Source organism: Staurois parvus, unplaced genomic scaffold (assembly GCF_062004578.1).
Source record: "Staurois parvus isolate SC_StPar_1 unplaced genomic scaffold, SC_StPar_1.0 ptg000670l, whole genome shotgun sequence".
NCBI lineage: Eukaryota > Metazoa > Chordata > Amphibia > Anura > Ranidae > Staurois > Staurois parvus.
The window spans coordinates 1,900,001-1,925,974 of NW_028318466.1; the positions used below are offsets into that span (position 1 = coordinate 1,900,001).

Sequence of the window (25,974 nt, forward strand, 5' to 3'; positions counted from 1 at the left end):
CTATGTAATTATATACTTACAGCAGCCTTTTCCCCCGGGAACTGCTAGCAGCAGAACATTTTGATTTCAGTTCTGGTGGTGGATATTTATTTATTGATCCTGTTGAAATAACAAAGTAAACTGCCTTGCATGGAGTTTTACACAAAAAGACAGTATTTACAGTATTCAATAAGCATTGGGGAATCAGTGTAATTATAAGAGACATGACAAAAAACATCAAGCCCCTAATCTCATGCTTAAACCTTGGGCCTTCCTGTTTAGCCCTGGGGTTTTGTAATTTATTAAATGTATTGAGAGGGGCATGAAAGGTTATGTTAATTCTCTTCTGCTTAGTATTTGGTACTAAAAGTAGAGTGATAGGCTTGGTCTTCCTTACATCCTGGGCCCTGGGGGTTGAGTCACGTGCAAAAGTTTAGATAGTTATGCCTTAGTGCAACATAAATCCTTTCTGCATTATTATAGTTGAATCTGTTTTAGTGATTGAAACATTTGAGCACAGTTAGATTTTCTAATTAGAAACAGGATTGGTGTGGGTCTGCCTTTGCTGCAAATGGTGTTTAAAGCCATAAGAGAACACTTACTAGACAATGCATGTGTGAAGATACATAACTGCTTTCCTAAAATTGGTAATGTATTTTAAATTGTATCTTAAAACAAAACTTTTTAACATGATCAAAGTGTTGGGGAATTTAGAATTGTGTCCCCACTACATTGATTCTCCCTCTCTATTTTTCCTAGTGACTATTAGTCTATTTGCCTTGGTGATCACTGAAGCTGAAAGTGAAGAAAAAGCCACTGGGTCCCTGTCCGAATTGCACATGCTTTCGATGGAAGTAGCGATAGGTGCTTCTGTAACTGCGAATAGTGGGGGGATGTTTTGCATGTCTGGTGGTCAAGTCCAAGACTGGTGGGGTTTTGGTCCACGGTCTTTGGCCTGCTCCAGACCCTCTTCCATCTAACAGTACGTAGGAACGAAAGTTGGCCCTCTTACATTGCCCCATACCTGGACTATATGCATCACAGCATAAATACCTTTTTATTTCAGCTAAACAGACCATAACATAAGCCTGGAAGACCTAACGTGTATCTTTTCAAGGGGTAAAGACACGATTAACCACAATGATGCTCCATGAGCAAATGTCCAGTATTCTGAACGATTCCCATGCTAAATTTTTTAAGGTCTGGGAACCTTGGATCTCATAAAAGTTTCCGTCATTCCAATCTACATGCCTAGGCCTTGTCTGATTACTACCTTCGGAGCCCCCCAAGTCAGAATTTCCCCCTCTTTCTTTCCTTCTCTTGACTATGCTCCTTTCTTTCCTTTTTCTTCTTTTAGTCTTCTCTAGTTTAGGCTTTCGCAGTTACCGCTTCACGGGGTAAGCCGCAGGGTGGGAACCTCCCCTTTGTGTCGGCAAGTACATTTTTGGACATGGCTTTATTACAATTTCAGCTTATTGATATATTCCCAATCTTTCAGTATCCTTCTATTTGGATATCCTTAGCTGTAACTATTATTGACCAGTCTGGTTGTTCATCACTCAGCCCCTGCGCGGGCGAACCATATGCTTAGGAAGAAGGGTCAATCGCACACCGGAGGATTGAGGAATACAGTGTATATTTATTGATCCATAGGACACACAAAACACCAGGACATGAATACAGGACCTGTTAATGCATTTCACACGATCTCGTGCTTAATCATAGGTTATGATTAAGCACGAGATCGTGTAAAACTCGTTAACAGGTCCTGTATTCATGTCCTGGTGTTTTGTGTGTCCTATGGATCAATAAATACACACTATATTCATCTATTCTTCGGTGTGCGGCTGACCCTTCTTCCTATTGCATCGTGTGTGGTGGCGAGCCAGAGCCTGCACCTGTCGTGGATTGATCTAGATTGTTTGCCTGAGTGGTATACCTCTGTTCTTTGAACCATATGCTTATCTTTAACGTTTCATGTCTATTGTCAAACCCAATAAACATATTGAAACGAAAGTGACAAAAAAGCCAATATGTTGAGTTTTCACCAAAACAGGAATAGAATAGGAATCTTTGAATGGGGACACTTGTTCTGACGAAAACTATCTAAGAGGTTATTCCCCTTATTTTAAAGCGATAGCCTCTGACTTTGTACTGTGTCTCAGGGCAGGAAATGAAGAAAAATCTTCCTAATGGGACACAAATGGCAAACAAATCATTGGGCTTGATTTACTAAAGGCAAATAGACTGTGCACTGCAAGTGCACTTGGAAGTGCATTGTAAGTGCACTGAAAGTGCATTTTCTCTAGATCTGAAAGGAACTTGCAATGAACATTGATAACAGCATTTTTGCTTGCACGTGACTGGATGAAAGAAAGCAGAGCTTTGCCTCATTTCAGAGCTTCCCTTCGGATCTAAAGCAACTGCACTTTGCAGTGCACAGCCTATTTACCTTTAGTAGACCAACCCCATTGCATCACTTTATATGCAACTGCAATATATAGTGTGTGAAACAGTGACTTTGTTAATTATGTCTATTTTAGTGGCTGTTTCTTTACAAAAGTACTTACGCCTTATGGAGTTTAAAAAAGAATTCGTAAATCCAAGAGCATATCCAAACTCTGGTTTGTGAATTCTACCAAGCTGGAGAAGGTGATGGTCCACAGGAATGCTGGGAAGATCCATTAATTCAGTATCATTATATGTTTTACCAGTGAAAAGCACAAATATTGGATATCCTTGACATTTGGCATTTAGGGAAGCTTGGGCAAGTGTTTGTTTGTCCCATTCGCTTGTCTCTCCAGATAATATTAGGATGATAGCCTTGTGCTTCCTTGCATTTGATGCTTTGGACATAATGTTCTGAATAGTCCATTGTAAGGTAAAGCCAAGAGCAGGTGGACCTTGCAGGTGATTGACATTCAATAGGTGCTTCTTTAAAAGCATATTGTTATCATAAGTTGATAAATCAAACTCAACCTGAGGACTTGCTTCGCTATTTGGCCTAAAATTACGGGGTGTGTTGCTTACTAGGGCCACCCGGTCCCCAGTGCTTGAGACATTAAGCCTGTCAACCATTGCACTAATGAACCCTTTTGCTGCTGCAAAGTTATCTTGCTTCATGTTGTATGAGCTATCCAGTAGAAATGCCATATCCATAGCAGGCCTCTGGAGTGAAGGTCTGTTCACGCATTGAAGATCTGGCTTACATTTATCTGAAATTGAAAATAACTGTATAAGCAAGGAAGGCAGTTGGTTATAAACATCAGAAACATTATTAATACTGAAAAGGCCAAACCTATTTGGTATGTCAACAAAACTGCAAAGATGCTATTATACTAAGGAGTTTGTTTACTAAAGCTGGAGAGTGCAAAAATAGCCTCACTTCTGCAAAGAAATCAATCAACCTCTAGCCTCAGCTTTGGCAATAAAACCTGGAAGCTGATTGGCTTCTATGCAGAAGTGAGCCTGATTTTGCACTCTCCAGCTTTAGTAAATAAACCCTAAGTGTCTATATAAAAAGTGTTTTTGTAAGAAATATTCTAACAGGAAGAGATTGGCTAAATGGTTATTATCGTTGTTATTATTAGTCATAAAGTTGCTATCAACTCCTGGTGACCACATGGATAGTGTTTCTTCTGAATGATGCCTTCTACATGGGTGCAACAGCATGTTTATAATTTCTGTGACTGTATCTAGCCAACCTTTTGCTGCTAGGTTTTTTTCTCGGGCAGTATTGTCTATTCTAGCGAATTAGTTTTGCTCATAATAAGTTCAGTAATAAGTTCAGCCTAGTCATGAGCTTCCAGTGAAAGATTGGACTTCATTTGTTGAAGGATCCATTTGTTTGTTTCCCTTGATGTCCATTATATTCTTAGAATTCCTCGCCAAACCCAAAATTCAAAGGCACCAATACTTTTCCTACTATGTCTTCATTGTTCAGCTTTCCAAATTACAACAGAAGAAAAATTGCCTGGGCAATTCTTATCTTTGTTTTTATAGACTTTAAAAGTACTGAATTGTCTATGTTTAGGCCAAATGATAGAGCTTAGTGATGGGTCCAAGTGATGGGGTCATGGGTTGGATTACCATTTGGAACACTAACTACACCACTATGGGGACATTTATTTAAATTGGAGCAGTTGTGTATGGCAACCAAACTCTATCTTTAGCTTGTTCAATTAAACTTTGAAAATGAAAAATAGAAGCTGGTTGGTTGCCATCCACAGCTGCTCCTGATTCTGGCTGCTTCAGTTTTGATAAATTCCTCTCTATATTTTCTTTCCAAGTTTGCATGAACTTCCTCCAGATTTTGCAGTCTCATCACCAAATTATATTAGTAAATGAATTGGCTTTCTTCCATACTGACCCTACTGTATGTGTGTCTGTCTAACGAAGGAAAGGCATAAAACTGTAAGCTACTTCTGGAACATATATATCATCCATCCATTAGTATATGAGTACAGGCATTTGTAAAGTTTTTCGGGTGAATTTTAAAAAAGACAATGTTTTAATACTACGCTACTTTTAGAATACATAATCTACAGTGGCTCTTTCATTGTAAATAAGATATAACTTAAAGTGGTAGTAAACCACCACAAAAATTGCAAAAAATTAGCCCCCCCCTAGCATTATGACAGACTTACCTGTACAGGGAGCCCTTCAATGCAGAGCTGTCATGCCCCCCTGGTGCTTCCATCTTCACTCAGTCTTCTTTCCAGGTTCATTGGCTCCAGCAGTATGAATGGCCCTTCAGAGCGCATGCATTGGTGATGTCACCAACTGAATCCCATGTGTATATCTCCTAGATAGTGCAAGTTTAGGAGATATTCACTGTACCTATAGGTAAGCTTTATTATAGGCTTACCTGTAGGTACAAGTTAAAAAGGGAACTTTAGTTCCACTTTAAAGTAGATGCAAATATAAGGCCAAAAGTTTCTTTAGTTTTGCCTTATAAATAAAACAATTAAAAACCCTCCAAAATCTCTTTTGTGCCTTTGTATCTTTTTATTTGCTGCAGCCAAATTATTTCTATAGCCCCCGGCCCTCCGGAGCCCCAAAAACAAAGACACGCCACAAGAAGATTGGCGTATGTCAATCAAGCTGAGTATGGGCATTTTGATGCCACAAGCAGAGTATAAAACTACAAGAATGCCACAGTGATGTGTAGGTCCCATTAGAGGAAGTACAGAAGCAACCTGACAATGCTACAATGGATTTGCTTCCATATTATTGGGGGTTGAAAGGATCTCCAGATATTAAATGGAGAATCAACTTCCTACATTAATGAAAATAACCAGTATGCTGGCTGAGGAATAGTCCAATGTAGTCCCAAGCTATGACAATGAGGTTTACATTCACTCTAAAGGTCTTCTATCACAGAGAAGGAAAACTCAACAGAATTTTTCATAAATAAAAGGATAAGTAAACTTTTTCTTTAAACATCTGCTGTAGATATGCCAATGCAGTCCAAAGAAAAAATAATACAAAGAATCCTATTAAATATCTGAATGTCATACTGTTGTGTTTTTTAGCTTTGTCCCCAGAACAAGAGGTAGAGGAAAATCTATTCTCCTAACTCTGGGAAATTTCCTTTAACTTCCTGTTCTGTCTCTGGGACAGGGAGTAAAGCAAAATTGCCCCAATGGTAAGCAAACAACAATATAAAAACATGGCAGGGGTTTTAACCCTTCCCTACTCTAACTGGATTTTAAAACGTTTTGGCTATACATACATACTAATATTTAATATTATTACTGTAAAAAGAAGCAGTCATGTATAAAAACCTAGTGTAATACAAGAAGTATGATTTTTTTTTAAATACTTACCAAAACAAATAGTGCAGGTCTGTAGTGTTCTTAATAATGGTTTATAATCAGCATTTAGAGGAATATCAATCAATTTAAAAGTTCCCGTATCATCTACCTGTTAAAATAAAGTACATAACTTATTATACTAGGCTCCGAAGCATGTGAATAATTTTTAAATGAAGTGTCTTAGTATACCCTTAAAAAACTGAAAATGCATACATGGAGCACATCCCAAGTACTTCATACTTAAGGAAGAATTGTATAAACTCCGAGTTATTCTGGTCACAGACTGTGTCTCTGCCCCCCACATCATTAGACCAGTGCTGTCACATTAGGATGCAGACAGAGTCATGTGCTCCCAGAAGATATGGGAGAGTGAAGAAATATTGAGGTAGGTATTAACCCAAACCTGTTGATTAGCCAGGCATGGCAAAATCACAAGTTTGTTTTAGTGCCTTCTTGTATGAATATAACATCTCCTGAAAACCATTATCATACAGATTGTAACCCATGACCTGAGGTTGTGAAGAAAATAGTCCTATAACAATCAGTTTGTTTTGTAATATTTATGTATGCTTAGGACCAAAACCTGTTCTGTCACTATTATAGTAATAGTTTTAAAACGTGATGGAAAAAGTAAATTGATAATGATGATTTTTGTATATAATAAAGGGTAAAAAGATTAAATATGGGTGAAAGGTCAGTCAATCAATGGCTTAACTGATGTTCAGAGTCTTGAAAAATTTATAAGGTTGCAGCCATTGGTGTGTGCAGCTTATTGCATTAGGTTGTGCACCCCCAAGCTCAAACACACATGTAAGTGCTGTGTAAATTGACAGTGCTAAGTACCTGTAATGTAATAAATAATAATAAAAAAAATCTATATATATATTCCAGTATATGCATACAGTATATGTTTACACACATAGTATATACATCATGTGTGTGTATGTATATATATATATATATATTTACATACACACGAGCACACACACACTCTTATAAATAAATGGAAAAAAAACAACAATACATTTTAAAATGTATGAAAACATGGACAGTGTCAGTAGGACAGTGGATGTTATCAGTAGGGCGGTGGATGTGTCAGTAGGGCAGAGGATGGTGCCAGTCAATAGAGAAGTGGACAGTGTCAGTAGGACAGTGGATGTTATCAGTAGGACAGTAGATGTTATCAGTAGGGCGGTGGATGTGTCAGTAGGGCAGAGGATGGTGCCAGTCAATAGAGAAGTGGACAGTGTCAGTAGGACAGTGGATGTTATCAGTAGGACAGTAGATGTTATCAGTAGGGTGGTGGATGTGTCAGTAGGGCAGAGGATGGTGCCAGTCAATAGAGAAGTAGACAGTGTCAGTAAGGCAGTGGATGATGACGTTAGTTTTTTATTAACCTATTTTTTTTCTATTAATTATTTACATTTTTTTTAACAATTTTTTAGAAGCCCCATTGGGGGGCTTTGGTGAAGTAAACATGTCCCTGCTGTCTCACTTTTGAGACAGAGAAAGGGACTGAAGACAGAGATTCTCCAGTCCCTTTCTCTGCAGCCTCAGCTGCACTGGACAGTGTATGAATAAGAAGTGCTCTGTGATGAGCTGCTTCCCGTTCATTCACAAACTGAAGCACAGAAACACAGTTTACCAGGCTTCAGTTATGAATGAGCACAGTGAGTGATCAGTACCAATCACTCACTATGCTCATTTGAAGAAGGAAGGGGACAATAAATTATATATTTACCGGCCCCTTCTCCTGCTCTCCATCCCATCCTGAAACATCCCTGCAGCAGCTGGCAGAAGAGGAGGGAATCTGGCAGCGCTGCGAGGACAGACACACATACACACACACGGGGAGCACAGGCAGCAGGCACATCTGGCGCACACTGTTCATACACCTATTATTTCAGATTATCATCACATCAGATAGTTGCTGTTAATTTGCTCTGAATTTCTGCACCATTCCAACTTAGTATTCATGCTGCGGTGAGGTGATTTAGACCAAACACAGTCCACATATCTTTATGTAGTTTATAGGTTTTGTAAAAAGCCAGTTGCACAGTATTGATCTTATCAATGGATGATTGAAATACAGGGCTCAAAAAAATCAAAGGTACACTTTGAAAACCCATCAAATCTCAATGAGGAAAAATATCATGCTGGATATCTATACTGACATGGACTAGGTAATGTGTTAGGAACGTAAGGATGCCCTATTGTTTGACGGAAATTCAAATTATCAACGTACAGAGGACTGAATTCAAAGGCACCCCTAAAATCAAAGTGAAAAAATGATGCAGCAGGCTAGTCCATTTTGCTAAAATTTAATTGCAGCAACTCAAAATGGTACTCAGTAGTTTGTATGGCCCCCACGTGCTTGTGCATGGCTCACAACGTCCGGGCATGCTCCTAATGAGACGATGGATGGTGTCCTGGGGTATTTCCTCCCAGATCTGGACCAGGGCATCACTGAGCTCCTGGACAGTCTGAGGTGCAACCTTGCGGCGTCAGATGGACCAAAAACATGATATCCCAGAGGTGTTCAAATGCAAAGCTAGTGAAAAACAGTAAGAAAAGATGAGTAGGAAAAAGAATGTCAGTGGCCTCCACCTGTAAAAACCATTCCTGTTTTCGGGGTCGTCTCATTGTTGCCCATCTAGTGCGCCTGTTGTTAATTTCATTAACACCAAAGCAGCTGAAACTGATTAACAACCCCCTCTGCTACTTAACTGACCAGATCAATATCCCAGGAGTTTAATTGACTTGATGCTATACTCTGATTAAAAAGTGTTCCTTTAATTTTTTTGAGCAGTGTACTAAGAAAAAAGAGGAAGAACACAAAGGTTCTTGTATGTTCTTGTTTTTATCATATAGTGTATTTCATTTTGTGAAGTGTTCAAACACCACTGAGCAAGCTATATATAATCTGATCCTAGATAAACTCACTGCTGCCATTTCTGTGAACAACTTCTCTTCATAGACTATGTCTGCCGTCACTCATTTCCTTGTGACTGTAGTATAAAGTATGACTGCTTATGGAGAGATTGAAGTGTATCCAACCCCAAAATAAAACATGTATTATATTTCAGATTACCAGCCATTAACACACCTCCTGCTGACAATGCTCACTCACTCTATTGCAAGTTTACTTAACCTATGCCCCATGGGCCACATGTGGCCCTCATAGCCATCTAATGTGGCCCTGAACCTCAAACCTGGGTAGCGCATTATTTTACTTGGCAACCCCTTGATCGTGATCTGCGCTTGTCAACACGCCATCCCAGAGCATCAGAGTGCATCACCCCAGCAGTGGAGAAAGTAGGCAACCACGGAGGGAGCATAACCTGATGCTTCCTCTGTAGTGCTGGGTTCTGTCCCAGGTGGAGTGATACCAATTTCACTTCTCCTGTGACCTTTCAAGCAGCCTGGAGAGTGATGCCAAGCTGTAACAGGAACAAAGGGTCAGTGTATTAAACAACACATACACTATGCATAATAGCTTTATTAGCACCTATAAAAGGGTTAACAACTAATAGGCTGCTTTCACACTAATCCACGGATGCAGCACAATGCACCTGCATGTTACCTGCACTGATCCATAGACTTCTATTATATCCAGCAGGAGTTTTGTTGCGCTTTTAGAAAGTGCACCACACCTGCAAAATATAATAGAGGTCTATGGCAAAGCGCAGCTAACCCACAGGAAAGCTGCAGGTGCATTGCACTGCATCAGTGGTGCGGGTAAACCACAGTGCAGCAGTGTGAAAGCAGCCTTATAGTGGGTTCAAGACAGTAAGGGCTTGTTTACATTTCTGGTTTGGGAAGGTAATCTCCATAGTTGAGATGCGTCCTTTACCACCAACCACCCAACAACTGATGTAGCATCAGGAGTCAGAATGACAACCCCACCTCATGCTTCAGGAGGCCCGTGCGGCCTCCCTGTCACATTCTGCCTTACACTTGGACAGGAGGGGCGGCAGGGCAGCATATACAGGAACCGATCCTCTCCATTTTCCTCCTGCAACTGCTGAAAGCCGGCTTGTCCTCTTCTCCCTCCCATGGGCATTCAGCAGCTGCTATTCAAAATAAAAAATGTTAAATTCTAAACCATTTCATTTCATTGTGGGTGGCCCGTGACCGATTACCAAATCAGTTAAGTGGACCTTGCTCTTAAAAAGTTGGAGCACCCCTGCTCTATTCTATGCGCAGAAGACAGCTCTCCTGATGGGCTACAAACACCTCCCCTTCCCTTCTTATCTCCATTGCATAGATGGCAAGGATTTGCAGTCCACAGAAAATAGCTGATAACATTGTGTGAGATTTCAGTTTGGTACACAAGAAGTTATATGGAAACTGGATCTCCATGAGGATCAACATGTATTTTTCTAAGCAGATGAAAACTATTGCAGCTCCACATTCAACAGCCGGTAAACTGCAATGTATTAAATTTTCTTCTTGGATTTAGATATACTGTATTTTAGATTAACAGCTGTAAACACAATAATGTGATTAAAGTGGACAGATGTAGAAACAGTTGAAGAATAAGCACTAATCAGAGAATTACACATTGGTGGCCAGGTGTATACTTTCCAATCTAGAGTAATTTTCCAATTTAGAGTAATCTAAAGTAACAATAACTTTGCCACAATACCCCTTTTAAGAAGCTGAGAGCTTAGACATAGCTAGGTAAGTAGTTGGTATGGAGAACCTTTAAAAGTTTCTTAGTCTAAAGTTTGACTTCTTCTCCCTAAAAAATGAAGATTCCCATCCAAAGAATAATAGCCAAGAGGTACACTGAGATATGCAATGTGGATTCATACCGAAAAGGCCCGTTTGATAGCAGGTGCAGGGGTGAATGCAATAACCGCTGGTATAATCCCAAGAGCGCTGTATTCCATCACCGCTGTGTTTATGGAAACAACATCTTCGGAAGGACCATTGCTGAAAAACACTGCAATCTTTCTTATGGTGGATCCTTGAACAGATCTCTTGAAGATGTTCCTGCCTACAAACCTCATGCAGTTGCCGATATCACGACGGCCAGAGCTTTCCAGAGTTATTTTCTTCACAGCTGATAACAGCTGTTCTTGATTGTGGAAATCAGCAAAACGTATAAGATGTTTGGTGTGTGTATTGTAGGACACCACTGCCACTCGTGCCCCAACAGGGCAGTTGTTTACCCTGATTGCAATGTCGCTCAGAAGTGATGTGGCCATCTCTATCATCCTTGTGAAGATTTCTGGTGTCATACCACTGGCCATATCTAAAGCTAAGACCATTTCTGTTGGGTAGGTAGGACACGTAGTTTTTTCTAAACAAAGTAAATAAGCAGTTAGTATTGATTGTTCATCCTGTGGAAAAACATCAAACTTTTTCGTAATCTGAGCTACTGGTCAGGGAATATTTTCTTATCATTAACAAGAGGAAAACAAACTTTAACACAAGACCCAACTGACCTCTTAAGCTGGAAGCACTGTGGAGTAAAAAACTTGCAACATTCACAGCAGAAGATTTTAAGTTGTCCAGGTTATTGCTCTAAGTAACTTAGCTCCCTTGCAGAGCAAATGCTACAGAAAGACTGCTGCTCAGCGGTGCTCTGCAGCATGCAGGATGTTTTACGCTTTCTTACAAAAAAAGTTAAACTTTCCACAAGTTTTGTTTTAATTTATTTAGCCAATTTAAAACAAAGTTCAATTGTGCTCTAAGGGCCCCCCCGTTAGTGGGCACTCTGAGGCTGTAGGAAAAATGGGTAACCTCTGCAAAATTAAATGTGTTCTCTACTGTAAGAGCATTGAAAATGTGAAATAATCTCCCACAGTAACTTTGTTTTTAGTTGCACCAATTAATAATGGCTAGTAATGTTGATAATAAATAACGTGGCAAATTGTTAATCAAAAGACTTATCTGATTTTTTTTGAAAATCAGGAAGGATTTGTGCTATTGAAACAAATTGCACTATCCAGTACCGACCTGATCTGTCACAGCTTTAGGTATTTTTTGGAATGTCATAGGCAGTGATAGTGGTGACCCGGAAATTATGTCACACATGTCGCCTTCCAGGTCACAGAAAGAGGAGGAGAGCGGACGTTTGTATATGATATATATCTATATATATATGTATATATATATTTTTTTTTTCCCCAAGAAAGTGGAATTTCCCTTTAACTAACCTGTGCGTTTTACAGCTCTGGCTCCTAATTCATATGACAAAGACCTTATTTTGCACAGTAAATGCAGTTTTAATATACTTGGTTTGACTGAAGAGTATTTTAGTACATTTCATGTGGACTACCTAGCTGTGGAGATCACTCTTAAAACATATTTCACATCCCTTTTAGCTGATTGACAGATTTATAATTACTTAGGCATTACAAAGTAAAAAAAAATCTGAGCTCTTCTTACCTTGACAGCAAGCTGGAAAAGAAACAGAAGTAAATTAGTATTAGAATACATAAAATATTAATTCATTTTTATTTGCTAATGCAATGGAATAATTTATTTTCTTCCTTCTTTGCATTTTTCTGTATGTTTTTTTTTCTGATTTGTTTCATCATTTATGTGTATGTAAGGACAATTTTTATTGGTTGTGGATAGAGTAGGGTTTTATTAATAGGTTGATAGGGTAGGGTTTTATTAATATGTTGATAGGGTAGGGTTTTATTAATATGTTGATAGGGTAGGGTTTTATTAATAGGTTGATAGGGTAGGGTTTTATTAATATGTTGATAGGGTAGGGTTTTATTGGTGGTGTGTAGAGTTGGTCTGTGTCCCTATTGGGGAGAATCAGCCTTCTATTTGTACTGTCGACCATTGTCACCAAGACAGAATGTAAGGGGAAAAACCAAAGTTTTTAGGCCAGTTCAAACTTGTGTGTGTGTTCCTCCCATTCTGGTTTTGACAGCCAACACTTTTGAAAGGACTGCCAAACACACTGGAACATGCAAGAAGTACTGCAAGCACTATTTGTGTACATCGCTCTGCATGAAACTGCATGGTACTGTAGTACAATGAGGTTTGGTGGCCTCAAATGCACTGTGTTTGTGAGATGCGTTTGGATGCCATTAACAATTAATAGTGCCCTCACACATCCCATAAGGGCAGTGCCTTCAGGCACCTACTGGCCCCTTCAGAGGAGACCCCATTGGTAGAACTATTAAGTTGAGTCTTGGGTCTCTTTTAACCTGTTATTTTTACCCTAAGCAGACAATCAAAACTGATCACTGCACTATAATTATTACAGTCAAATATTCATTTATTTTTTTAAAAGGAAAAAAGTAATGGGACCTCCTCTCTAAGCAATGAAATGTGCAGGTGACACACTATGTGATATGTCAAACCCTGTGCACTATGATGTCATAGGAAAAAATGTTCATGTATTTCTCATTGGAATCTCTATTCCCAGCATATGGAATTATACTCCAGCTGGTATGTGAACTTTTCTACATGCACACAAAGATATGCTTATGTGCAGTACAATACCCCTCTTGCTTACAGTTCACTAAGGATTTTTTCAGTTGAGTTTCTTTTCACAGTTTTCTTTAATGGTCACCCTATGTACTTGCTGTAGTTTCAGTCTTACATGGTATGTGTATTTAATGCTAACAATGGCCATATGGACCCTAATCACATTTCTATGGTGTATCTTCAGATGCTGGCACATATATTCCATAGCATACTTGTCAGTAATATTTGTTATTTCAGGTATTTCTATAGCACCAACAATTTACACAGGACTTTATATGCTGTACATGTTCTCATCAGCCCCTTCCCTTAAGGAGCTTACCATGTAAAATCCCTATCTCATATGCACACATATGCACACACTAGTGCCAGTTTTTTTTTACAGACATTTATGAAAGAATGGGTCGCTCCAAGGAGCTCAGTGAATTCAATCGTGGTACCATGATAGGTTGCCACCTGTGCAATAAGTCCATCCATGAAATTGCCTTGCTACTAAATATTCCACGGTCATCTGTTAGTGGTATTATAACAAAGTGGAAGCAACTGGGAACAAAAGTAACTCAGCTACAAAGTGGTAGGCCATGTAGAGTGAGGTCAGTGCATGCTGAAGCGCACAGTGCACAGAAGTCGCCAACTGTCTGCAGAGTCAATAGCTAAAGACCTCCAAACGTTCTGTGGCTTTCAGATTAACACAACAGTGTGCAGAGAGCTTAATGGAATGGATTTCCATGGTCGAGCAGCTGCATCCAAGCCTTACATCACCAAGTGCAATGCAAAATGTTGGATGCAGTGGTGTAAAGTACGCCGCCACTGTACTCTAGAGCATTGGAGAGGTGTTCTCTGGAGTGATGGATCAAGCTTCTCTGTCTAGCAATCTGATGGTTGTGTCTGGGTTTGGGGGTTGCCAGGAGAACAGTACTTGCCTGACTGCATTGTGCCAAGTGTAAAGTGTGGTGTAGGGGGAATTATGGTGTGGGGTTGTTTTTCATGGGTTGGGCTTGGCCCCTTAGTTCCATTGAAGGGAACTCCTAAGGCATCAGCATACAAGGCATTTGGACAATTTCATTCTCCCAACTTTGTGGGAACAATTTGGGGATGGCCCTTTCCTTTTCCAACACGGACTGCGCACCAGTGCACAAAGCAAGGTCCATAAAGACATGGATGAGTGAGTTTGGGGTGAAGGAAATTGACTGACCCACACAGAGTCCTGACCTCAACCTGATAGAACACCTTTGGGATGAATTAGAGTGGAGACTGCAAGTTAGGCCTTCTTCTCTGACATCAGTGCCTGACCTCACAAATGCGCTTCTGAAAGAATGGTCAAACATTCCCATAGACACCCTCCTATACCTTGTGGACAGCCTTCCCAGAAGAGTTGAAGCTGTTATAGCTGCAAAGGGCGGGCCAACTCAATATTGAACCCTACGGACTAAGACTGGGAAGCCTTTAAAGTTTGTGTAAAGGCAGGCGCCCCAATACTTTTGGCACTATATTGTATATGCTAAAGATAAAGATAGAAATGGGCACTAGGAATAATTGCAATAAGACTGCAGCACCTTAAAAATGTCTAAATACTGGACATAAAAATACCTAGTACAAAAAGAGTGTACGTCCAAATAAATAATTAAAAATCAATCAACTCATATAGCAATAGTACTATAAATACCCTAAAAATGCAAAAAAAACTCAGCAATCAGTAAGTGCACAATATAAAATACACCACTCAATAAATCTCAATTAATCTATATGTAAAAAAACTGCACTTCTTTCCGGATAATGCCTGTTTACGGGAAACACGTTGGGTGAAGCCATCCTGTGACATCATCGCCCACGCCCGCTGGTCCCAAGGCAGTGCTCTGGATGTTGTACACTGTTGCTTTCACATACCATAGTGTGGCGGTGTTCATGAATTTTGGCATAGTACCTGTGGGAGTTCTTTTGCTGGCAGACTGTGGGCTGGCTGCTTGGATCCCTACCATTGATGTTATAGAGCACAGTTCAATCTCCTTGTGTTGAGATCTTCCCGTGGGCTAAGAAGCTGTGCATGGGAGAGTAGCACATGAACACTCGATTCACTTTACATTTTTGTTGAATGTCACTTCAAGCATCTTATTCATGCGGTGGATTTATTAATTTCTTCATAAACTTTTGTGACAGGAAATAATGAGTGTATGAACTTATTTTTAGTTTGTTTATTTTTGGCACAAATTTATGAATGTTATAGGATGATGAACAATTATCAATTTATTTTCTGCACATACCGTATATATTAATTGAGATTTGTTGATGTATTTTATATTGTGCACTTACTGTATTTATTGCTGAGTTTATTTGCATTTTTAGAGTATTTACTATTTATACATGAGCTGATTGATTTTTAACTATGTATTTGAACGTCCACACTTTTTCGTTGTATTACACATATACACACACCGGCCACCTTATTAGGTACACCTGGCTAGTACTGGGTTGGACCTCCTTTTGCCTTAATTCTTCGTGGCATAGATTCAACAAGGTGTTGGAAACATTGCTCAGAGATTTTGGTCCATATTGACATGATAGCATCATGCAGTTGCTGCAGATTTTTTCGGCTGCACATCCATGATGTGAATTTCCTGTTCCACCACATCCAAATGGTGCTCTATTGGTCTGAGATCTGGGGGCTGTGGAAGTCATTGGAGTACAGTGAACCCATTGACCTGTTCAAGAAACCAGTTTGAGATGATTTGAGCTTTGTGACATTATCCTGCTGGAAGTAGCCATTAGATGGGTACACTGTAGTCATAAAGGGATGGACATGGTCAGCAACAATACTCAGGCAGACTGTGGCATTTAAACTAGGCTCAATTGGTATTAAGGGGCCCAAAGTGTGCCAAGAAAATATCCCCCACACTCATTACACCACAACCAGCATGAACCATTGATAAAGGCAGGATATATCCCTGCTTTCATGTTGTTTATGCCAAATTCTGACCCTGCCATCTGAATGATGCAGCTAAAATCGAGACTTATCAGGGCAGGCAATGTTTTTCCAGTCTTCTGTTGTCCACCTTTGGTGAGCCTGTGCGAATTGTAGCCTCCGTTTCCTGTTCCTAGCTGACAGGAGTGGCACCCAGTGTGGTCTTCTGCTGCTGTAGCCCATCTACTTCATCTGCATACTTTGGTTGTAACAAGTGGTTATTTGAGTTACTGTTGCCTTTCTATCATCTCCAACCAGTCTGCCCATTCTCCTCTGACATCAACATTTTCATCCACACATCTGCTGCTCACTGGATATTTTCTCTTTTTTGGACCGTTCTCCGTAAACCCTAGAGATGGTTGTGTGTGAAAATCCCAGTAGATCAGCAGTTTTCAAAATACTCAGACCATCCCATCTAGCACTAACAACCTTGCCATGTTCAAAGTCACTTAAATCCCCTTTCTTCCTCATTCTGATACTCAGTTTGCACTTCAGTGTATTGATTTGCTGCCATGTGATTGGCTGATTAGCAACTTGTGTTACCAAGTAATTGAACAGGTATACCTGAGAAAGAGGGCGGTGAGTGTATATGCTGTAGGCTGTGCATGTGTATCTAAGAACATAATGGTTGTATACAGGGACGGACTGACCTATTGGAAACGTGGGCACTGCCCGAGGGCCCGGGGTCAGTAGGGGGCCCCATGAGATGCCCCTGATACCTTTTTCATAGGCTTTTTTGAGTGTGGGCAAGGACACAGGGGCTCCATGATCCCCTATTGCCCGGGGGCCCCATGAGTTGTCAGTCCGCCCCTGCTTGTATAGTAAGGATACAGTTATCTTGCTCATGCACATCGGTACGTCGATTTAGGCAAGTAACCTTTAGTGAATTAGGCCCATAACATTTAATTATATCATGTTATTAAATAGCAACCTGGTAAGACAGACAATTGCACACAGACACATGCATAACTCATCAACATAAAGATAATCAGATCTACATTAGATTGATACTTACGGCATGTCTGACGGATAAAATCAATCAGTTCACATGGCTGTGCAGTAAACAGAAAAAATGGAGTTAAAACCACAGATAGAAGCTTTCTATTCAGAGGTAGGCCACGGCAAAAATTAAAGATTGAAAAAACTATGGAACCCCTATTGTTCGAGCAGCTATCTGGTTGATAATATATCAACAAACATACATTTATAAAAAAAAAACTAGACAGCGCTATTTGAATGATTACTATAAATCAATACACAACGTCAAGTGCATATGCATTTTCTACTCATTTGTATCTTTAGTATCCATGTACACTGCAGCTAATAAACTCACATTTAGGAGCTTTTCTGCGTTTTTTTCAGCAGCCCCTGAACTCTCCCTAATTTTTTCCTAAGTGTCCATGTACACTATGTCATTTACAGGCAGTTTAGTCATTTTTTTGAATGCACCAAACATGCGTTCAGGAGTAGGAGTAGTTCAGGTTAACCGCGTTTATAAGCGTTTGGAAATTTTTTTTAACTCGTCCATTTCCAGATGCTGTCCGGAGCCTTTTTTCATCATAAAAAATGCATGCAAAGCATTTTCCCGGTACTCAAATGGACCTGGTACACCATACTTTGAGGTTTCGCATGAAAGAAAATATGTTAGACACTGCTGCAATAATTTCTGCACAGAAATGAGCTGGAACACATCCAACCACAAAAAAAAAAAAGACAGCTAATCTCAACAAATACTGCTCTCTCTGCTTCTGTTCTCTCTATTTCTCTCAAAAAATGAAATAGTTAATTTTTTACTGTTTTTCAGTGCATTCTGGGCATTTTGGAAGGTCTCCTGATGTTATCTTTAAAAATCGCTTCTAAACGCAAACGCTCATAAACACGCATAAACGCGGTATGCAAACGCGGCTAAACAGATGTTTTTTTAACCTACATTTTCCAGCAGTCAGTATCCATAGTTCAGAAGTGTCCCATGTACATGGAGCTTTAAAGAGGACAAAAAAGCAACACTATAATTACTCTGATGTCATATGCATATCTAGATCCTAAAGTGTCAGGGGCATATGTGTACAGTTGCAAGAAAAAGTATGTGAACCCCTTGGGATTACGTGGAGTTTTGCATGAATTGGGCATAAAATGTGCTCTGAACGTCATCTAAGTCACAACAATAGAAGAACACAGTCTGCTGAACATAATACTACACAAACATTAGATGTTGCCATGGTTTAATTGCACATAACATGTAAACATTCACAGTGCAGGGAGGAAAAGTATGTGAACCTTTGGACTTAATAATTGGTTGACCCTCCTTTGGCAGCAATAACCTCGACCAAACGTTTCCTGTAGTTGCAGATCAGACCTGCACAATGATCTGGAGTCATTTTGGACCACTCCTCTTCACAAAACTGTTTCAGTGTAGCAATATTCTTGGGATGTCTGGTGTGAATCGCTCTCTTAAGGTCATGCCACAGCATTTCAATCGGGTTGAGGTCAGGACGCTGACTGGGCCACTCCAGAAGGCGTATTCTGTGCTGTTGCAGCCATTGTTTTGTTGAATTACTTGTGCTTTGGGTCATTGTCCTGTTGCATCACCCATCCTCTGCGGAGCTTCAGTTGGCGGACAGATGGTCGTACGTTTTCCTGCAAAATGTCTTGATAAACTCTGGAATTCATTTTCCCATCAATGACAGCAATCCGTCCAGGCCCTGAGGCAGCAAAGCAGCCCCAAACCATGATGCTCCCTCCGCCATGTTTTACAGTGGGGATGAGGTTTTGATGTTGGTGTGCTGTGCCTTTTTTTCTCCACACATAGTGTTGTGTGTGCTTCCCAAACAACTCAATCTTGGTTTCATCTGTCCACGGTATATTTTGCCAGTAGTGCTGTGGAACATCCAGGTGCTCTTTTGCAAACTTCAAACGTGCTGCAATATTCTTTTTGGACAGCAATGACTTCCTCTGTGGTGTCCTCCCATGTACTCCATTCTTGTTTAATGTTTTCCTTATTGTAGATGTGTCAACAAAAATGTTAGCATGTGCCAGAGATTTCTGTAGGTCTTTAGCTGACACTCTGGGATTCTTCTTTACCTCATGCAGCATTCTGAGTTGTGCTCTTGCAGTCATTTTTACAGGACGACCATGCCTAGGGAGAGTAGCAACAGTGCTAAACTTTCTCCATTTGTAGACAGTCTGTCTTACCGTGGACACATGAACATCAAGGCTTTTGGAGATACTTTTGTAACCCTTTCCAGCTTCATGCAAGTCAACAATTCTTGATCGTAGGTCTTCTGAGAGCTATTTTCTGCGAGGCATGGTTCACATCAGACAGTGCTTCGTGAAACCAGTAAACCCAAAACAGGTGTGTGTTTTTTAAGGGCAGGACAGCTGTCAGCAACACATCCAATATCATCACACTGATTGGAGTCAAGGTTGGCTCACTCCTGACTCCAATTAGCTCTGGGAGAAGTCATTAAGCTAGGGCCTCACATACTTTTTCCTCCTTGCACTCTGAATGTTTACATGTTATGTGCAATTAAACCATGGCAACATCTAATGTTTGTGTTGTATTATGTTCAGCAGACTGTGTTCTTCTATTGTTGTGACTTAGATGACGTTCAGAGCACATTTTATGCCCAATTCATGCAAAACTCCACGTAATCCCAAGGGGTTCACATACTTTTTCTTGCAACTGTATGTTATATAAACACAAATGAGTTTTACATGCGAATGGACTTTATGACACCTTCCTTATTTTCTATACAGAAAATACATATGCACTTGGCACTTTAATATATGTTAAGTGAGGACACTTAATTATCATTTTGAGTATATCATTATTTAATTTTCACTTTATTAGTGGGTAATGGACACATTGATTTGACATTGGGGGATACACTCATGCACTTGTTATTTTTATTTCATATTTTTCAGATTCTTTACATATGGTTTCATAGAAAATGCCTATGCACCTGACACTTTAGGATCTAGATATGCATATGACATCAGAGTAATTATAGTGTTCCTTTTTCTTCCTCTTTAAAGATACAAATGAGTAGAAAATGCATATGCACCTGACATTGTGTATGATTTATAGTAATAGTTTAAATAGCGCTGAGTAGTTTTTTTTATAAAACCAGATAGGGCAGTATTTCTCAATCCTGTCCTCAGTTCCCACCAATAGTGTCTCAGCAGTGTGATGTAGATACTGCATAGCTACAATGAAAGCCCCTTGAACCCCTTTAGCCCTGGTTCACACTGATGCGGTGCAAAATTCTCAGCGTTTTCTGTGCAAATTCTGCACCACATCAGAATTGCACCCCGTTCATGCGAACCGCTGTGGGTGTGTATGTTAACAACACATCTAAAGTGGTCCACAAAACACGGTGCGATGTGCAGAATTGGATCGCATAGGTGTGAATACCCATACGATATGATTCTAGTGCAGGCCAAAAAAGGGTCCTGCACCTTTTTGGTGTAGGTGTGGTGCGATCAGAGTCATACAAAATGTATGGCTCCAATCGCACCACACACAAATTGCATGTGATTTGCACTGGAATGCAGTGCAGGTCCTGTGCGAATCACATGCAATATATCGCACCGCACATATGTTAACCCAGGGAAAAGTCTTTGACTAATGGAGGCATGTCATTACGGTGGGTGTTGACCTAAGGGACAAAGGTGGTTAAGCGGATCAGTCAAGATTAACTACAAGAGCGTGGGGTGAGGGGGTGAGCCTGAGCTCTGCAAAAAAGGTTGAGATGAGGTATGTCCTACTGACCTAAGGAGAATTCAGCTTACAGAAGAGTTGTCCACCCACCCACCCAACATGTGATGTTTTGTCAAAGCTGTATTGGCAATTTTGACTTTGCCAGCAATGGGCATTGTTTTAATGAGCTATGCCCTCATGTTTAATTCCTGGGGTCAGGCCTCTTAGACTACGTCAGTTTATGGTTTACATGTGATCACAGTATAATTGTGACATGCACTGGTTATTTATAACGTTTGGAAAAGTTCACGAAAGCTGTGGCCTTGCCTCTTTTCCAACTTAATCAACCTATGTGTCCTTGTTTTGGCAAGTTATTGTTTTGTTAAAGCAGTACTAAAGTTAGAAAAAAAAAACGGGCATGCTGTTCCTTCAGAGCGCATGTCACTGGCTTTAACAAAGTCCTCCTTGCCACCCGCACTGTCAATGTTTGCTTGCTGAAGACCCTTCTGCGTCCAACAGTTATGGAAACATCAGATGCTTGCCCTCACTCTGCCCTCTTTGGTTTCTTTCATTGGACCCTACAATAGTGATGTGGTGATGGCAGGAGCCACAAACTACAGAAGGAGGTCACCCAGTAGAAGGAATCAAAGCATGCATCAAAAAGAGTTTCAGATTCTTTAGTGAGCTTAGCTTTTCAAGGGATTGAACATCTATGGCATGAACAGTGAAAAAGGTAGGTATTCACTCTTTGGTTTGCAGGCAAGACCTTTTCATTTTTTTTTTAAATAATTTTTATTGAAGATTTTTAAATTACGGTATAGCCACATACAATATAACAAGGCTGAATAAGGCAGTTTTGGCAAAGGGTGTAACATTGCAGACATATAGTATACTTTCAGAGTCGAGTTATAGCGACAATACATAGTGCATTCAAAATAGTATGGACAACTCAGTAATGTGTAATGGAGATCAAAAGGCATGTCTTAAAAAAACAAATATAAATTCCACAAAAGTGTCTGGGTAAGTAAAGCTGGCCATACACGGGTCGAATTTCAAAATAATTTTCTTTCGAAAATCTTTTCTAAGAATTTTCATTTGAATTTTGCACCATTAGTGGGCAACAGAAATGGACGATTTTTGTGTAACCATCAAATTTGAGTGATCGGGCATGTTGGATATTTTTTGAAAAATTAACTAATTTAGAATCAATGATGGGAGAATCGAGCGAGAAATATAAATGAAAAAGAGATGAGCATGAGCTGTGACCTGGAAGAAAAGAAAATGCCACAAAAATTATTTTCTGGAACATGAAGTGAAATTGAAGGCTTGGTTGGTTGAATTTCGAAATCAATGGTGGCACCATCGGATTACAGAATGCACGAAAATGTATGGCCTGCATTAGCCAACATAGTTTTCAAAGTAATTGAAAAAAAAGAGGTTTTAAGCATGATAAAATGTAAAAGGGGGATAATTAGAAAACAGAGGACGATAGGAACAGAGGTAAAAAGGGGAGGGGTAGATGAAGACCCTGTTACAAAACAACTCTCCCAACCTAGGATGTTCCAACGGATACCAAAAATGGGTGAACGTTATACAGTTAGTAAGGAATAATGTATTTATTTGGTAAAGAATGGATTTTCCATGGTATTCAGTTTTTCTTGGAATCTTTTAGGCTGCTTTCACAATGAACGAATTTCTCTTCTGCTTTTGCATTAAAAAAAAAGCAGAAGAAAAAAGGGTGACCATTTGTTCCTATGGAACTATTCACACTGATCCATTGTGGGTCCGGTGCATTTTTCAAAGTCCTGCTTTCTTCGTTTTTGGTGCGGTAAAAAAAAATGCACCCAAAACACACATCCCCATTGAAATCAATGAAAAACATAGCGAAAACACATCCAAAATATGGTGCATTTTTGGTGCAGTTTGAGTCACGTGTCATGTTACAAATGCATCGGAAACACGATAAAAACGTGGATCAGTGTGAAATTAGTTTTAATGTAGCTGCCAATTTCTCTTTTATTAGATATCAGACTATTTTGTTTTGACCTATGCTATAGCTCAGGGGTGTCAAACTGGTGGCCCTCCAGCTGTTGCAAAACTACAAGTCCCATCATTCCTTTGCCTTTGGGAGTCATGCTTGTAACTGTCAATCTTGCAATGCCTCATGGGACTTGTACTTAGGCAACAGCTGGGGGACCACCAGTTTGACACCTGTGCTGGACTGGCTACATAGAAAACATGCTCTGGCCAGTGTCGTTTGGCCACTGTGAAAATAAATGTTAGTAGTTTCATGTCATACAGGCTTCCTATTGCAGATTAAGGCGAGGCTTATGTACAATGGATATAAAAAGTCTACACACCCCTGTTAAAAAGGGTTCTGTGATGTAAATAAATGAGACAAAGATAAATCATTTCAGAACTTTTTCCACCTTTCATATGACCTGTAAACTGTATAACTTAGTTGAACAACAAACTGAAATATTTTAGGTGGAGGGAAGTAAAAAACTAAAATAGTATTGTTGCATAAGTGTGCACACCCTCTTATAACTGGGGATGTAGCTGTGTTCAGAATTATTATTATTATACAGTATTCATAAAGCGCCAATAGTTTGCTCAGCGCTGTACATTACAAAGGGGGACAGAACATGCGACAGTAGAAAACAATACAATGTGATACTGGAGGGGATCGAGGGTCTTGCTCTTTCGAGCTTACAATCTAGGAGGGAGGGGATGGTGGCACAGGAGGAGATAGCTGTGGGGGATGGGGTGGTAGGAAGAGTGGAGGAGGTTGGCAAGTTAGCAGGGAGTGGGGTAGGCTTCCCTGAAGAGGTGGGTTTTCAGGGTGCGCCTAAAGGAGAGGAGAGTAGGTGATAATCTGATGGGTTGGGGCAGGGAGTTCCAGAGGATGGGTGACACCCTGGAGAAGTCCTGGAGGCGGGCATGGGAGGAGGAGACCAGGGAACTAGAGAGAAGGAGGTCTTGTGAGGAGCGGAGTGTGCATGTTGGGTGGTACTTGGATATTTGGTCAGTGATGTAGTTTGGGGCAGTATGGTGGTCAGCTTTGTACATCAGTGTTAGGATTTTGAATTTGATCCATTGCGCAATCGGAAGCCAGTGGAGGGATTGACAGAGGGGATGGCGGAAATGGATGTTTATGGATTCTACAACTTAAATTCAGAGAAGCATGAGAATATCTTGTAAGAACTATTGGAATTTGAAAGTGAGAAACTGTTTTTTGTTTTATTAGGGCACCTGCATTTATGTTTCTTGGTTGGTTGCCATATTCTGAACATTTACAGACCTAACCTGCCTTCATAAAGTACTTTGCAAGGGCCTCAAGTTCCTGAATGATGCCAGTCATTAAACTAGAGGCTTGACACATTAGGTCACGTTTTGGTTTCCAAAAGCAAATGTTAACAATTAAAATACTTAAAGCTATGACATTATTATTTGCTCACAGCAGTTAGTGTCTACCCTGCTCTGTACTGTGATGTCTGTGCATGTACTATACCAGGAAAAGGCATGAGATGATGGCAATTATTACACCCACATATCCATACCAGACATACTGTAGAACACATTATAAAAATGTAGTTTATTTATATATTTTGTATTATTCTTCTCAACAAAAATATGGTCTATATGAATCAGTTGCAGATTATAATAGCAGAATAAACTGCTGCCCATTGCTCCAATGTCCAGTGGGGCCCAAAGGAAAAAAGTAAAAAAAAAAAGTACTGTAGCTTTTAAGTCTGTACTCATGTTTTCATCAGCTTCGGCATTGCTCAAAGTGAAGGTCTCTTTAAGCCCTTATGCACACTGGACGTTTTTACAGCAGCTGTTTTTGGCTTTTGACGTTTTTTTCTACAGCCAGTAAACCCCCCAGCATGTTATCCTATGCGTCCATTTACACATAGACTGTAATCAGCGTTTTTTGGCTGGCAAAAAAAATCCAGGACTACTGGGTTTCTAGAGGAGTTTTTTTTAGCTGGAAAACGCGGTAAAACGCTGTAAACCGGCGTTTTTGGACTTTTTTTTTTACCCCTCCCCAAATTTATTGTTGGTAAAAAAAACCTAAACACAAACGTGGAAAAACACGGGAAAACGCCACTAAATATGGGAAAACGCTGCCACACGCTAATGCAAAAATGCTACAAAAAGCTGCCGTGACTTTACACAGCTAACGTTACCAGCGTTATCAAAATGTCCCGTGTGCATGAGGACTTAAGATCGGGGTGGACTTTGCAGCTGCACAAGACCCCCTTATTACCTAGGAATATATTTATTCTAGCTATGGGTCAGATAAGTGCTGGGCTCCTATTATCAGGTAGATGTGGACATGGCTCTTTTCTATCTAAGCCTGGGTTCACACTGATGCGGTGCAGAATTCGCATCAGTTTCTGTGCGAATTCGCACTGCATCATAATCGCACCCCATTCATGTAACCGCTGCAGGTATGCATGTTAAGTTAACAAACCCCCCGAAATCAGTTCGCAAATTGTGCTGTGCGATATGCAAAATCAGATCGCATAGGTGTGACTACCCATGCGATCCAATTCTAGTGCGGACCCAAAAAAAGGGTCCTGCACCTTCTTGGTGCAGATGCGGTGCGATCTGAGCCATACAAAATGTATGACTCAAACTGCACTGCACAGAATTGTATTTCACCAGTAATGAATGGAGTGCCAAAAACGGGCCTTGCACAGAGGACCTTTGGAGATTGAAACTGGTACTACACAATGGGGCTGATTTACTAAAACTGGAGGGTCAAAAGTGGGCACAAACCTATGGGACCACTTTCGTGGGATTGCGGCCGACCCCATCCCTCCCCTCTCGAATGGGTGTACTTGAAGTTTTTTGAAGGGTGGGTTTGTCATGTGTGGGGAAAATTTGGTGTTGGACCCTTTAAATTATGCTAAACAGAATTCCAGGAATCCAATTCGGAGTCAAGGAAGTTTCTGGAGCATTGGTGGGCAGGATATAAGGGGCACCTGGATCATTTCGGATCAATGGCCAGCCTAAAAGCTGAAGGGCCCTAACCAATCCCCCGCCCCCCCCCCCCC

General features: G+C 40.3%; 1 protein-coding gene across 1 annotated transcript in view; it reads right to left on the reverse strand.

The window, feature by feature from the left end:
* COL6A6 (collagen type VI alpha 6 chain) overlaps positions 1-25,974 on the reverse strand; it is a 201,331-nt gene that overhangs the window by 24,596 nt on the left and 150,761 nt on the right. Inside the window, exons 31-36 of the mRNA XM_089652052.1 lie at positions 17,228-17,264; positions 12,195-12,206; positions 10,613-11,103; positions 5,808-5,904; positions 2,550-3,194; positions 21-99 (exon numbers count right to left, since the gene is read on the reverse strand). Coding sequence (XP_089508178.1) covers positions 21-99; positions 2,550-3,194; positions 5,808-5,904; positions 10,613-11,103; positions 12,195-12,206; positions 17,228-17,264 — 1,361 coding nt within the window. The remainder of the gene's footprint in view (positions 1-20; positions 100-2,549; positions 3,195-5,807; positions 5,905-10,612; positions 11,104-12,194; positions 12,207-17,227; positions 17,265-25,974) is intronic.